Raw genomic sequence first — 16,906 nt, forward strand, 5'->3', positions numbered from 1 at the left:
AATTTTGTGAAGGAGAACCATTTTGTCAACCCATACCTTCAAAATCTCTCTTCCTTGACCATATTACATTAACCAGTACTAAAATACCAATCCTTTTTAAACAGTTACACAAAAACCTATAGAATATTTTTTTTTTAAATTTTTGTGTAGAACCTTTACCCAAGGAGATGGTCTAGTACAAACTACACAGTGCATGAGCTTGCACTTTACAATACAACTACTGAAAACAGAAAATGCAAAGCAGTTGTACTTCAGAGTTTTAATTCTAAATTCTGCAGTAGCTATTAGGTCAAGACATACACTTACCAAACAATTAGAAAATTTTAAATGATCTTTCTCTACTAATGGTACTTGGTAAAGCATCTTCAATAGAGCAAGGCTACTGATTAACATGGTCAATACGAGATACATGTATGAGTTTACTTCAATTGGTATGGCAACAACCAAGATGGCCAAGATCAGGAAATGTGTGGCACTAATCTCATCAAGAATTGCTGCAAATACCACAAATATTATGGCTTTTGGCAGATAGATCTCCAGCAGTCGCCAGAATACCTCAATAACAACAATGACTGTCTTTTGGGCCAAGTTCCAGTACGTTTCTATCACCTCTTGAATATGCTGACGTCTTTCCTCTTTGGGAGAATATTTTGGCTGGTCAGTGGTACCTTCATCAGTGTTGAAATCATCCTTCTCTGGTTCCATTCTTTCCCCCTTGCTGACTTCTAGAGGTGAATCAGGTGGTTGATTTACTGCTTTACTGGAAGATTGATAAAGTGGTAAATCTCCTGTGTGCAAAAAACTCAGCTGTCTATGCAGAGCAGCTCCTGTTTGTTCTCTTATTCGCTCTTCAGTACTGATGTGGGGACTGAAGTATTTCAGCTGTAACGCCATCACTGCCACAAACACTGCTGAAGGAACAATGATTGCAAACAAGTCTCTAACACTTTTCAAATTGTCTATGGATACTTCACGTTCAAATAATCCGATACTCTCAAGGCTATAATGAGAAGAAAGAGGAGCAAATTAATGCATCTGTACATAATCCAAACACAAACCTCTTATTTGAATGATTGTTCTATTAAAGTTCTATTAGAGTGTCTTAACTAGAAAGCCTCTCATTGATAGCTCCAAGGGGATGATGTGTGTAATGGTGAAATCCAAAAGTACTACTGTAGCAGCCTTGTTACTGTGAAGACCATAAATATTTTTTGTTGTGTATCTCCATAAGGTAACAAGTTGATGTTGTGCTACTTCTAAAAACCAGGTGCCATGCAGAGCTAGCTAACTCATCTGGATTTAACCAACTATGTATTACTATTTTATTATGTTGTGCAATAATGCATAATTAATTTATTGTAATTCTCGGATTTTGTAATCCATTAAATTTTCGTAATTCTTCAATTATGTTGCTGTGCACTGCTAAGGAAATGTTTGTTAAACAAACCACTTTTAAAAATATATTACGCACAGAAGTATCTTCTAAACTGTTTTATAGTTTGACTATAGTGTTTTTTCCCACAAATTCTCTCGACAAAGCCTCAAAGCTGATCTTCATTTTCATTTGCATATATTGGGGATACATAGTATCGCATGGCCAGACCACTTTTTCTCGGCATGGCACTTATCGATTGCATTATAAGCGCCTCTCGAAAAAGGGTCTGGTGACTATCAAATTTACAGCTCGTTCTGGCCTTATTTGCCTGCGCCACCTGGACTTACGTAAATCGGCATCAATGCCACCTGTGAGCTGCACAGGTGTTACAACTTTTGGAGCGGGCACACCATACAGCTGCTGTTCACAAATCGTTGTCTACAAAAACATGCAGGTAACAAGAACGAGATGCCAATTTGGTTGTCACCAGGCCCTTTATTGAGCAGGCGTTTATAATGCAATCAATAAGTGCTGTGCCGAGAAAAAGTGGTCTGGCCATGCAAGACTACGGGATACGCCCCCTTTCCAACTAAAGGGATAGGCTATTTCTGGTGGTCTACAAGGCCTGCACTGTTGTTTCTCAATTGCTAAACGCCATTAAAACCCAAAGGGAAGGTAATTCACAAAGTCTGAGGAGAGTTGCCACACTCGTATTTCAGACTACCACAAAGAAACCACCTCAGAGCAAAGTTTAGACTCTACCAGTGTGCAAGTTAATACAGACTTCATTTCGCTTTTACGTCTTCCACGTAAAAGCTGCTTTTACCCTTTAATGATTTTGCTCATGTAGTTGCGTGCGGACAAACATATATAGGTAGATAGATATGTAGATAGGTACACACACACACACACACACACACACACACACACACACACACACACACACACACACACACACACACACACACACACACACACACACACACACACACACACACACACACACACACACACACAAATTAAGTAAACCAGGCACATGCCTGGTTTTAAAATGTGTTAGGAATGTAAATTTTGTCTTTATTTGCATAGATGTGGCATGCATCTCTATGTGGAGGTGTTTCAGGTTCTTAATATGAAGGTGTCTGTGTCCTTAATATGGAGGTATCTGTAGTGCACTCGCTGCACTTGAGAACTATATACTAAGGGCCTGAGGGTTTCTAAATCCTACAGAACCCACCGGTTCTTGACGTCCAACTTATTTAGACTACAACTCATTATTGCACCCTGAGTTGATAGCTAGGCTTGAGCCAATTATGCTTTGAAAATAGCCTATTATGCTTTTGAGCAGTGTTCAAAAATCAAGCCTATTATGCTCAAATTTATGGTTTTAAAATCAAGATTATGCTCTAGAGTTGGCTGTTTTATTAGAGTATAACAGCCTTTCCTGACTGATGTATTACAGTAAGTGACTGCTCTATTAGAGTATCTCAACCTAATTCCCACAAAATGTGAATAATTAGCCAAGAAACAATGTTACACATTTTCTTGGTATGAACCACAGGGCTAACATGTAATGTGTTCATGTTTTGCAGTATTTTGGCGTACACATTACAGTTTAATTAAAATCATCCTATTTAATATGCTGACAATGTTTGATGTTTTTGCTAACCTACTATGTTCAAAATTATGCCAGCATAGTTGGCACAAGTCTATTGACAACTGCTTGTAAAAGAGAAAAGTATTGTTAATTAGTAGAAATAAGCCTTCTACACCTCCCTCTAGTTCAGCGTGGCTGTTACTGCCCATTTAAATGCCCATGCATTGCCAATGTTACAGGCTTGTGCTGTGTTTCAAAGTACAACTACAACTCATTGTTGTGCCTTGACAGCTGCTTGCATGTAAACAAGAAATGTAGTACAAACATGCCCATTACACTTCCCTCTAATTCAGTATGGATGTTGTTACTATCCATTTGAACACCCATGCATTACCAATGTTACAGGTTTGTAATTACCATGTTTTGTATCGCGTCAGAGTGTGGTCTCCATAGGACATAAGTGGCACTACGGGATTTAGAGACCACATTTTCAACCAACCAAATTTCAGTACCAAACTTGTTGTAATCTAAGTTAAGATATGACATCATTCACTGCTTCAAAATAAAATTCTCTTTCTCTATACTATGATACAGTACCAACAACAACGTACATTTCATCAGCAGACAGATGATTGTGTGACGAGTTAACAGCAGCCATCCAAGCATCTCTCACATAGCTGAACTGATAGGTGTAGATGGCAGTCAACTCAAGGAAGGCATAGAAGACAAGGATGGTCCATAACGGCTCCATAATCTTGTACCAATAGTAGGGGAAGAACTGTAATACAATGTGACAAGTAAAACTGATACACAAGGGTAGTTACCATTATACAAATACGTATGGGTACAATTGATGTGATGGAGTTTTATCCAGTCAAAGTTTGAGATTCATTAAGCAAGTGGTTACGTTAAAAATAAGTAGATTTGTATGTAACTTTATTACACAGTGATCTGGTCATATTCCTATTATCCACATCCTGAGTACAATAGTCCCACATCCTCTATGTAGTTATCACTGTGATCTATTTATTTGTAAAGCAAAAAAAGACTTGAGGGGAAATTTTTTGTAGTTTCCATGAATTGACAGCTATTGATGAAAACATTTTCTCTCGAAACATTTGCTCAATGCATCACTCAATTAAAATGGTACTGCTTAAATATTTTATAAACATGTGAAAGAAGAATTGCCACCAAACCCTAGCAATTTGTTGGCTGAAACTTGGAACAGTACCAATTTCTAGAATCATGCTAATAATGCTAATGGATACTGCATGAGGGATAACACGGTGATGAAAAAAATCAAGAGAAAACTAGGATAGTAAAGGGGAGGATTATTTTGACCATCTAACTGCCACCATGTCTTCTTTCAACATCACCAGCCACAGTATAACTATAAATGTTTTTTTTGCTGACAACCCAATCACAGCATCCCAATGGTACCCTACCCCCATAGTACAAACATATCCACTTCATATAATTATAGCCAATACACAAAAACTTTCATCTTAAAAAGCTGATAAAAATTGTGATAATTTTCCCCCAAAAATAACCTACAAATTCTTTCACCCCAAATAAAATCACTAGCATAAACTGACATCCCCAAACCCATACCCAACGTTTCATACAAGTAATTATTACTGCACAAAAGCAGCCAAGCTGTGAAAAAGGTACGGCCTTAAAAGCCTGGGTGAAAAAGTTGTGAAATCAAAAGGCTGGCGGCCAACAAATGGCTGCAGTGATGTTAATACTAATAAATTGTAACAATGCACATAGCCATTGTTAAAATCTATTAGTAGCAGTAATTTTGTGCGGATATCACTTCTGTTTGTATTTGCAAGTTCCAAAGCCAGCCTATGGTTGGCTTTGGTAATTCTTTTAAACTTTTTTTCCTTTTACTACAGAAACTGTCGGAAGACTGTGTGGCTATATGAAGAACTGAAATAAGACAAATTATGAAGAACTGAAATAAGACAAATTATGAAGGCATGTATATCCCATTGACAGCTGGGCAGATTCAACTCGAATTAGGAATGGGAGATGCTCTACCCTGAACAGAAACATAGACACTGACCTCATAAGCAAATATAAACAGCAGGAAGAAGATCATGAAGACAACTTTGAATAGAGTCACTTCTCCCACAAGGATCACTAACAAGAAGGCACCAACTGTCACAACAATCCAGTACTGCTTCAGGTACTTGTAGAAGTCAATTGGTACAGCAACATTATGTAATTCTTTAGTTAAGACACTGGTTTCCTGAGTGTCCGGCTGGTCTGAAAATAAAAGAATACAATCTTGTAGTTGAAGTCAATAGTATAATCTATAGGTAGCTGACACTGCTATTATATGCAGGCATTTTTAAGGACTTCATTATCATAACAGTTTACATCTGTGATACATCATACAATGTATGTCCAAAATTCAAGTGTATTCCAAGAGCTGGTGGAAAACTTGCAGGTGACTAGGACATTTTTGAAAATAAATGTTGTAAAGTTGCTATAGAAAAAAATATGTTTATTGGCAACAAAAAAACTACACAACCAGTAGTTAACAGGTATTAACCAGCCAGAAGTTTCCAATGTAAAAGCTTGATCTTCCATTAGCTGTATATACCTAGTGATGTGCATATGCAAGACAGAGCATATTACAGTGTAACAACTGTGTATCATCAACACGATAATACATGATACAGCACACTTTTACACAAGAACCCTAAGTGCATTTAAGTGATGCACAGGCAGTTGATTACCATGCAGCAATAACTCCATTGCACAGTCAAACTATAAGGTCTAGAAAACTGGTAAACAACCTAGCTACTTTGCTACACTGTACAAAGCCAACCATCATACTAAATGCATTAATTGCACAAAACTAGACCTTCATAACCAACAATTATATAAATGTGACCTGATTTTGGAAAATCAGTCTTAGCATCACATTTGACAACTTAAATATTTATGACCAAAATTAACCATTCCAATCAATTAATCAGCTTTACAATTGTTAATCAGCACCTTGAATTATTACAAATTCTGATAAATAATTTAACAGGTGTGAAACTATCTTAATGGTAACACAGTGATTTGTAAATTTTTAATTATTTCACACATTCTGATAATATGTATTGACACGTATCACATATCACTAGTGTACACAAAATACTCTAATAAAAGAGTCAGTTATGTTTAATTGATGTTATTAGACACGTGCCACTATTCTTGACATTATAAACTGACCAGACTGATCAAGAGAGGTCCCATCATCTGGCAGCCTAGTCATTCCAGTCTCCAAAGTGACGCCATTGCTAGACCTGCAATGGCGTTGCAGGAAGGCATACCATCGACTCTTGTGCAATGAGATGAGCTCAAACAATGAGCACAAGAACAATCCAGTACATAGTGACTACATAACAAAATCAAGAGATGTCTGTACACTAGTGACCAGAGGAAGGTGGTTAAACAACAGCACCCAAATCAAAAGCTCTACATATTATATCAACACCAGAATTAATAACCTATACGTAGGAGACATAGTAGGACCTCATATTAATTTGCTTCCTACCTCCTTCATGCACACAAAATACAACTATATCAATAATGCAAGCAATCACACATTGCCACATTTTGTACGCCCATCTCCTCTGGAGAGTAACCCATGATGAAGTAAGGTCTGGTTACTTTGAATTATTACAATGATGTACTCACAGGGAAGATACAACTGGATGCCATTATATTCACAGTCTGACTTACACAGAACACAAGTATGAAATTCAGTGTTTTATTACAACAAATCATGATCAAGTAAAATTATTCCCATATATGGTTAAAAATAAATGTATCGACTAGTATCCATAGTAGCACATTTCACATCCCATAATGTAGTGTGACCAGCTACATCTTAGATAGGTATAGTGCTATCCCACAAGGGACTAAAGTCTGTAAACATACAGGTAGTCAGGATCTTATACACTGTCGGGTGCAAAAATTCCCTGACCCAGTGGTGACTTGACCAGTTGTGCCTTGACCAGTTGTGCCAAAGGAATCACAACAACTGAGATAGATCTGACACTCCCTTTGAATCCTAAATGTAAACACATTGACTTTACAAAGGTTTTATTAAATTACATCCATCTAGGGACCTGTAAGAAGACTATATCTTCTACAAGTGATAGCCAAAGCCATCATGCAAACAGCACCTGTGTTTACAACATTGTTATACAACTTTAGTAATAGTGGGTGCATGTTTTACTTATGACAGATGGAATATCGAAAATATGCAATATCATCAATTTTTTTATAAGCAAACTTGTAATGAAAGGTATGTGAGATATTAAAACACTTGTTAGGAGGTTTAGAAACAATCAAAAATATATGATAATTATTCTAAGTGCAGGCCGTTACTATTAGTATTACATTTGTAGCCAATGCTTGGCTGCCAAGTAGAATTTTCAGGAGACAAAAACTGGCAGTGGCTGAGCATTTGGGTGTTTAGAAGTCTTTCATTTGAATTTTGGACAACTTTTTCAATTTCTGCTGCACTACTGATTGACTGTTCTATTAGAGTATTTCGCCCAAGGTAACACATCAGTTGGTTTTTGCTTTGCAACTCTATACCTATTACTTCAATTTTTTGAAAACTACTAAAGACACTTTAATGATGATTGCTCTAGCTGCAGTTCCCATCTTCTGAATTATTATTTATTCATTACAATAATCACACACCTTAACACAATTATGCAACTACCTTAACAATCACACATTATACATGTTGCATACTATTTGTGTCAAGTTGTTACACCAGACAGGAATGATGATGCCTGCAAGGGGCCTGGCAAAGTGCATTTTTGATGCACTGAAGAGGTTTTCACTCAAACACACCAAGCTACCTAAATAACTCCATTTCTTCCATTTTTCATAGACTTGAACTGGAGAAGGATCGTGCACATGAGTATGATGATTACTTAGCTATTAAGTTTGCCTTGCTCATTTCCTTGGTATTTTCTACATTTGGTGGCCTGGGCAGAAAAGCTATCATTTTCTACGGTCATCTTGCTGATTTACTTTCAGCAAAGCATACCAAGATGCTACCCTAGATGTGTTGTTCTCTGTTTCAAAAAAAATTGGGAGGAGGTTCCCTTTTTTCTACAGGGATCTAGTTACTTAAGGACATCCCACCACCTCCATTAAGTTGTGCTTGAGGTATACAGAGCAAATTTCAACCTATTCTCATTACCCTGTAACACTGAATACTGTAATTTATTGGAATTTTACAAACTTGGCATATACATTTACATCCATACGTTATGTGTACCACAGTTAAATGCATGTTTGTGACCAGATATTACAAACCAATCAAAATTACACATCAGGCAAAATCAAACTAACATCACCAGTGGATAGCTATGCTATCATACTATTGGTTTTGACCGTCAAACTACTCGAGGCTGATTTTAACAGACATCTTTTCTGGGTGGTGTGGCAAACTCAAATGGCACTTTGTGGCTTTGTGGAGGATCTGGCTTGGCAAGATCAGTGGTGTACTAGCAGATGGCCTGATATGGTTGGCCAGACATTCTCTATGTTGATTTTGCTGCATATCAGCCACTAAGAAGCCAGTACAAACTCTGTAATCACGTGTCTAATCCCCATAATGTGTATCAAAGTAATGGCTCGAACAAATTTTGGTGTGCGCCTTGCATAAAAGAACTGACATACTGTAATTTGCTTTATTTTTGTGCAAAATTTTTCGTAATAAAAATTTTCGTGTAAATATTTTTGTACGATTTACATAAATGACTGCTCTATTAGAATAGTTAGATTTGTATAAAAAATTTCATGCAAGAAATTTTCGTACAAATTTTGCATATGAATTTTTTTTTACAACGAAAAAAAGCTAATTATGGTAGAATCCTTTAATTACTGCAATTTTGCTGAAAGCAGAGCTGTATTTCCAGAAAAGATTGTCGACAAAACCCCAGAAAGTCTAAGCAAAATAGACAGCAGGCAGCATAGTATATCTGGCTGTAATCCGTACAATATCAAAGTGAACTAATGAATAACTATACATCAGCTTTCAGCATCATTGAATTTTATACCAATCGTCAACATAGCTAAAGCCTAGTGTACACATCCAGACTGCTTATCATATAACATAACACAGTACCTTTATAACAATGGCCCACACACGTGTTACATCAAGATGTGATGAATATCTAATCAGACCAGCATCAACACTACTCTCTAGTTCATCTTCAGTGAGGTCCAAGTTGTAGAGGTATTGTATGATCAACAAGGTGATGGCATAGAGTACTAACAATGGAGTAGTGCAGTACACTGTATCCTTAGCATTGAACCTCGGAGTGACCCAAACTATACAGGACCACATGAGGAGAACAAATGATGTCCAGGATGGGAATGCAATTGACCAAACCTATAACAACAAAAAAAAAAACACTAAATAGTTTGTAGTGTGCCAATTTATGATGTAATCTCAGCCCCGGGAAGTTACTCTGGTGCTGCCCACCCCTTCACTTTTAGAGTAAGGGTCTGGTGACAGTACGTTTGCAACCAAAACTGTTGTGATTGCACACGTATATGAGGTTAGTAACAAACATCATGTTGGCTTATTAATTGATCTTTGCTGGCCATCTTTCAACATTTTAAACCCAACAATCCAACTATTCTTCTAGGAAATGCACAAAATTTTGTCTTCTGACATCAACAAGTTTATTTGTGCACCCATTTTTATCTCAATAAAACATCACAGAGAGTCAAGGCGCCATAGATACATAACTCTTAAACAATACTGTAATTTGATTGGCTCTACCACTATTATGGCAGTAGCACAAGTATCATATACTATCATCACCAGACCCTTCCTCTAAAAATGAAGGGGTGGAAGGTTCCAGACTTCCTGGGAAGTAAGGAGAAATGAGCTTGACAGGTCTATTGGGTAAATTCTGAAAGAGGGTAACCATTATATAATATTGAAAATATATGCACAGATAGCATTTTGATTCTTGATGTACTGAATTCTGCAACAGAGCACGGAACATACATACATGTATCTCAGAACAGATTAACTATGCTTACATCCCCAAATAATTCTCACCATCATGGCCACAAGGGTGAAAACAAAGTTCACTCTCATAAAGGACCTTGCTAGCCATCTCAGTCCAGCATTAATTATACCAGACTTCTGTGGGTCATTGACCATCCAGAGTGTTTCCCCAACAATCATCTGATCACCATCTTCATCAGCAGATGCCACAATTTGGAGTTCCTTTGGCTAATAATAAGTGCAAAAAGGCTAGTCACATGCTAATAGTATTGCTAGCCAGCATTGTAAGTGGGCCAGGTAATCCGGATTATCCGGGTCATTTGGGTCACATTTTGTCCGGGTTAAGTGGGTCTTATCCACTTCACTGAATATCTGGGTCTGACCCGGATGAGATCACGTGTGACTATAAGTTAACTAGCTCGATTGTATTGATGGAAATGCAGTTGTAAACACTTAAGAAACTTATGTGGAGCCACACCCACCATTCAGGTATATGCTTAGCTGTCTGTGCAGGGTATGTAGAGCCACGCCCACTTATCAGAATTGTACCAGCTGTGCTTTGTGGGTATGCATGCATCACCAGATCCATGTTGCTACTTGAAATGTAGATAACTGACTTCTGGAACTTCTGTAGCTGCATGTAAACTTATGTGGAGCCACCCCCACTTGATAATATGTACGTGGAGCCACACTCACTTGATAATATGTAGCTACTCACTTTTTGCAGACAATTTTTTATAGTGTAAAAAAATGTAGGGCTGATTAGTGGAACTTGTGGACTTAATCTAGCTCTTGGGGCACGCCTCTATTTTAATTAAACTGGGTCACATGCAGGTCAGATCCGGGTCCCATCCGGATTACTATTTGGGTCAGTGGGTCAAACGGGTCAACAGCACTGACCCACATACAATGCTGTTGCTAGCAATACTGTAAGAAATACATAGTGTAATTGAGTAAATACATGCATACAGGAGCCCATAAGTGCCACAAGGTAGAAGCGCCATAAGTACCTTGTGGCACTTATAATTATGGGGTTCTGCATGAATGTGTTTTGAAATAAATGGCAGTTGCCACAAGCTACCACCCTAACAGGAAAAGTCTCTTGAACAGCAAAAACTCAATACAAATGAAATGCTGGACATAATAAGACTTAACCACACAACATATTAATTTTATATAGTTAGTTAAAAAAATAAGAGTGCTGCATGAAGGACAGGGGAAACTTCAGGAATTTTGGTGACAAGTTTCCAAAACTTTCTGGGGCATACTCCCCCTCAGGGAAAATTATGTATTCTGAAACTGAATTCAGGTAACAATTTTCACCAAAAATTTATTAAAGCTGAACATATATTAGGAATTGATTGATATAGGTTTTACTTGCTTGCTCTGCTAGTATCAGTTAAGAGGTGGGGCTATGTGAAATGTGAAGCATACAACAGGCATGATCACATGGATGTCTTTTTGGGGCCACCAGGAATAATTTCAGGTCTTAAACACTCTGAGATATTATCTTAAACTATTTTTACTATGTTGGTATAGGTAGACTATTATAATACAAAATGTGACTGCTCTATTAGAGTATTTTGATTTGAACTTTTGATACCTTTGCAAAATTGTCTGAAACCTCAGAAACACCCTTAGATCAGCCTCTGAAGGACTCTGGGAGACACTCCTGTATTCCTTATAAATCTTCCTAAATCAAAAATACAGCTTCCTACATATGTTTATTTAGTAACATGCATAACACACTGTAACTTGAGAGTGACAAAGAAGAGGAGGGCTTGCACATTTGGTCAAAATACAGATCTACTATTGGAATATTTATTGAGTGATTTAGTGCAGGTACCGGTATGGAATTCAGTAGTGGAGTCAGTGGACTACTTACAGGTAACAGTTTGTATCTTGTCTGACGATCCGATGTTTTATTCTGGCTGTGACGACTTCGTTGTGACTGTAAGCAAACCACAAACACAAAGTATGGTAATATCTAACATTGTACTGTCTTGCCTACCTTGACCCCATAGAATAGTTGATGTCGCACTGCACTTGCAGACAACCAAAACAGGATCAACAAGGATATTGGGTTGACATATATTGGCCATTTCAAGTCGTGATGAGTAAGAAGCTTGTCTGTCTGGTTCACACTACAGTTCGTCCTCACAATCCCAGCTAGCCCAAAAATCCTGTTAGACAAGACATACATCTCAGGGGGAGGTTGGTCACAAGTCATCCCTCTGTATGACATATTGGCTGTTGCATGTAAGATTGTACAACTAAACCTAGTGCATAGTGTTGGGCAAGTTACTTTCTTAAAGTAACTAGTTACATATTACATATTACTTGCAACTGAACTATTTAGTTACAGTTACATATTACCCATAAAATAAAGTAACTATAATAATATTACGTATTATATTACTTTGTGTCCACAGCCTTAAGCTGTCACGTGTGAAACTACCACCTTATCACGTGACATGATTGCGTTGTTGGACAACGTGCAAATCTTGGTTATAAGTAAGAAGCTGGTGAATAAACTTCATTCAGTAGGCTTCGTTACTTCGTTGTGGCTAGGCGTTACTCAGAGGATAACTAACGAAATTAGTAACTTTGTTACTTGTAGTAATAATATTATGTAATATTAGATTTGTTACAGTAACTATATTACTTAGGTAACGCGTTACATTTGTAAGTAAAGTAACTTGCGTTATATTACCTGTTTTTATAGCGTATTTTGTTATATTACTTAGGTACCACAAAAGTAATAATATTACGTAACGCGTTACTCCCAACACTGCTAGTGCATAGTGTAAACCCTTTTGTCAGATATCAGGTGTCCTACAGACAAAGCCTTAATAAGTACAGAATAAAATTCACAGTTGTATACATACCACACGCATTTTACCTAACAAAGCCACGAGGTGTATTGGATTGGTTGGATGTACGGATACACATACAGTCATTGCAGAGCAACACACATGAACAGACAACTATGGGACAAGCAACATACAGACACACGTACTGACAATGCAGGACAAACGCTCACACACAGACATACCTCGCTGTCAAATTTGACCTGGGAACTAGTTCCTGAGCTGACTGGAATTGATACAAGTAGAGAATGATGAGATGTATAGCTGAATATAGAGAAACTAGGACAACAATGACTCTCTGGGTGACCATAAATACCCTGATCTGGTTAAAATGTAGAGCCCAACAGAGACACAGGAAGATTGAGAAGATGAAGTAGACAGAGTTAAGTGCAGATGCTACACAAACTCCACTAAACCACAAAAATACAATGTACAATAATTTCCACACAATTGATAGCAGTAATGTAATTGGTATCTTAGGAAAGAGGTTAAGTTTTTGTTTCTGTTGTCTTTGTTGTGTTGTTTCACCAATTCTACTCCCAAACTCTGTAACAAGGTCAGGTGTACCGACAAGAGATAACTCCGTGGAGTGGAGTTGATGTAAAACATTAGTGTTTGAAGTGGTTAGGGCTTCAGATGCATTCAAAAGGGCTTTTGTGTCTGCTTCAGGGCTAACACTAGTCTCACGAGAGATGCTGCTACTTTGAAGAGATTGTTCTGAAAGTTTTTCTTCTGTCTTCTTTATTAGTTTTGCTTTCTTCTCCAAATTTACAATTATGGCCAAAAGAAGTCCAGAAATAAAGCTGAGCACAAGGACAACAACATCTGGGATGTAGTGACGAACCACATCACCTGCCCCAACGTTTTTGAACCTGATGAAAAGACACAAAAAGATTGCTAGCAAATAAATTAATACCACTAACATTATAAATCCACATTGCCGCCAAATCCTCTCTTCACGAGAACCTAAAAAAATTAATTATGTCACAGTTATAATTATATATGACTAAACAATAAAGTTATATACTAAGTTTTATTTTCAATATCAACACTATTCAGTTTTTACACTATTGTTCTCACATGAGCTGAGGTTATCATCATATCCAGTGATCAGGCTGATCTGGAACAATGGTTGTGCCAGTGTCATAAACAATGATGTCAAACCCAGAAATACTGTCAGTACTATACTAGGAACTGGTATAAATAATAGCACACAAAGATGAGTAAAATCTGTAAGAGAATTTCTGTTTATATACACTACAACCTGTGTAATATGTACACCTTAAGACTGACCAAAGTGGGCTTGAGCCTATTATGCTAGCATAATATTATAGGTCATCAATTATGTGAGAATAATTCCAAAATATTATGGATGATTACAGATATAATTTTAGAATTATCAGGCATCCACGGGAATAATTGGGGGGATTAAGGGATGTATCTCTGCTAAAAGGAAGACTTAATATGCTGCTGAAATTATTTAACTTTTAGTGTCAGCTGAAAATCCTCAATAATATAGATAGATAGATACTCTAACAGAATTGTTCAAATACTCTAATAGAGCAGTCAAATCATTTCATGTTGGTAATCATCAGGGATCACAATTACCTCTGATTCTGTAACTTCTTTATCATGTATATATTCCAATTCTCTAAATACATTAATATCACTGCATATCTATATAGCTTTTAAAGGCCCTAGCCAACTATTTGTTACACTATAGCTAACAGTATAACTAGTGTCCACAAAAACATGTTCCAATTGTGCACGCAACAATACTGTATTATGTCAGACACTGATCAGATTTTGGGAAACAGATAGACTGATTTTTAAATAAAATATATTTGAAAATTTAATGATTATAGCTAAGGAATTAAAAATCACAAGGTCTTAAAGACAGAATGAGATGATAGAAGCTCTGAGATGGGATTTTAGTTATTCATTTAAGTTGTGAAATAACAGCAGGGCATAAGGTTTCCTAAACTCTTGCAATGATTGCCCTATTAGAATATCTCTATCATTTTAGACAAGAGTTTACTTTAATGTGTGGAGGTCTCTTAAAGAAAACTGATAGCACTCATCACTAACTTGATGGTGTGTTATTGGTAAGACACCTTGTTTACAATCACAGTAGTCTCTTTTGGGCAATTAGTATTTTAACACATCAGTAAACACCAACATTTAGAAAGTGCAGCAAGATATATAATCCCTTGTGTTAGTTTCCTGAAGCTAATTAAACCATCATCGTGGCTGGTTAATTATACCAGGAGCTCATAAGCACCACAAGGCACTGGCTCTCATATATACCAGGAGCTGGCTGGCTAATACCTGCTCGCAAGTGCCACAAGGCACATCTTTGGTACTTATAAGCTCCTGCTAATACTTAAAGAAACAGAGCAGTTTGTAATTTCATCATATCATTATTATAAATTTAGGCAACCATGCTGGCATTTGTTCTTCACATTTGCTGCTATTCTTAGACATCTGTCAAGCCTCAAACACATATTCATAGAATTTACAAACATTTATTGCATGCACAGCTTGCTTTGGCCTCTCTAATCTAACATGCAGTGAAATATCCCTTGCCATATTTGCAGTATGAAGTCTCTATAACAATACTAACCCACTGGCTACTGCTTGTTTGCAAACACTTGGACACCAGTAATACATCTTCAAGGATTTAAAAACCATCGGTAACATCAATATAACTTACACTATACCTCAGAGGATATATCACCACAGGATTTTATAATAATCCTTAAAGAGAGTGTCTAACTATTACTAATGAAATTAGAGATTAAAGTACAGTGTTGCTGAGGTGTATCTATTTTATATTATATAATGAGTGTTATAGTTAAGGGCAACTGGCGTTCATACTGTAGTGGTACATAAGGTTGTTCACTAAGGTAAATTGTCAATGTACGTTGCATTAGACTTCAAACAATAACTATGCTAGCATTTTAATAAATTAGATTCCATGTAAATATACCAGTAAACATTAGGAACATACAAATAATATCTGTATTTACTGTATTTAATAGGAGTTGGGTCTCCTATACATTCATACTATAGAATGCCATGCACCTTTCTTTTTAAGGTAAATAAGCCTTGTGGGTCTTCAAAGGTAACCTGATAATATTTTAGAATGAGTTATTTATGTTGACAAATGACAATGGCTCAGTGATTAATGAAAGCAAGAATAACAAAACTAGCTTTTGAATATGGAGTCAAAAAATGGTCATGTCAACAAGTATTTTGATTGGCCTTTGTCATCAACCAATTAACTCTGTCTAAAAACATTATACCTCAACCCTGCACAAAGAACACAAACACACACTGGTGCAAACTTTTCTGTATGGACTGAAATTTGGACTGGACTCTGGACTATAGAATGGTTTGACAGGTTCTGGAACAGACCCTCTAATAAAGCAGTCGTTCTACCTTAAGTCCTTTAAACCTTGATGATGATGTATACAATCATAATTATGGTAGTGTTGAGTTTATTCTAAGAAACGGAATGAGTGTGTGCTATATCTCCAACTACTCAAACCTAAAAAGTTACGAACTCAACTTCAGTTATACATGTAACGTAAGTCGCCTAAAATCGAACGGTATGTATTATCAAACTTAACACACTAGGCGAGCTACTCAACATACCAAAACCAACAAATGTTAACTAAAGACTTTTTGAGCTGTATGGATCACCAATACAACATTTACAACAGTTTTCTTCAGTGGATTGTTTTGGTAAAGGGCTCCAGAGGCTCTAGTGGATATGCGGTGGCACGAAGCAAGCAAAATTACAATTATTTTAACAAACATCTATAACTTCTCACCACAACAACGCATGCACTTTCAGTTTGGATCACTCAATAGAGAAGTCCTTGTTCTCCATGAATACCAAATTATAAGTAAATCGATCCAGCAGGCCTCAAGTTATGAGCAAAACAGTAGCACCTATAACAACTATGGTTTCAGTGTAAGTTGAATAACTCATGAACAGC

The 16,906-nt window shown here is 36.9% G+C and overlaps 1 protein-coding gene across 1 annotated transcript in view; it reads right to left on the reverse strand.

Annotated features, from left to right (window-relative positions):
* The window catches only part of LOC136263257 (piezo-type mechanosensitive ion channel component 2-like), a 37,009-nt gene that overhangs the window by 14,504 nt on the left and 5,599 nt on the right, over positions 1–16,906 (reverse strand). Inside the window, exons 3-13 of the mRNA XM_066057767.1 lie at positions 13,983–14,096; positions 13,826–13,868; positions 13,088–13,774; positions 12,044–12,215; positions 11,918–11,983; positions 10,084–10,260; positions 9,136–9,402; positions 6,210–6,375; positions 5,044–5,246; positions 3,584–3,750; positions 307–1,000 (exon numbers count right to left, since the gene is read on the reverse strand). Coding sequence (XP_065913839.1) covers positions 307–1,000; positions 3,584–3,750; positions 5,044–5,246; positions 6,210–6,375; positions 9,136–9,402; positions 10,084–10,260; positions 11,918–11,983; positions 12,044–12,215; positions 13,088–13,774; positions 13,826–13,868; positions 13,983–14,096 — 2,756 coding nt within the window. The remainder of the gene's footprint in view (positions 1–306; positions 1,001–3,583; positions 3,751–5,043; positions 5,247–6,209; positions 6,376–9,135; positions 9,403–10,083; positions 10,261–11,917; positions 11,984–12,043; positions 12,216–13,087; positions 13,775–13,825; positions 13,869–13,982; positions 14,097–16,906) is intronic.

This window comes from Dysidea avara, chromosome 8 (assembly GCF_963678975.1).
Source record: "Dysidea avara chromosome 8, odDysAvar1.4, whole genome shotgun sequence".
NCBI classification, from domain to species: domain Eukaryota; kingdom Metazoa; phylum Porifera; class Demospongiae; order Dictyoceratida; family Dysideidae; genus Dysidea; species Dysidea avara.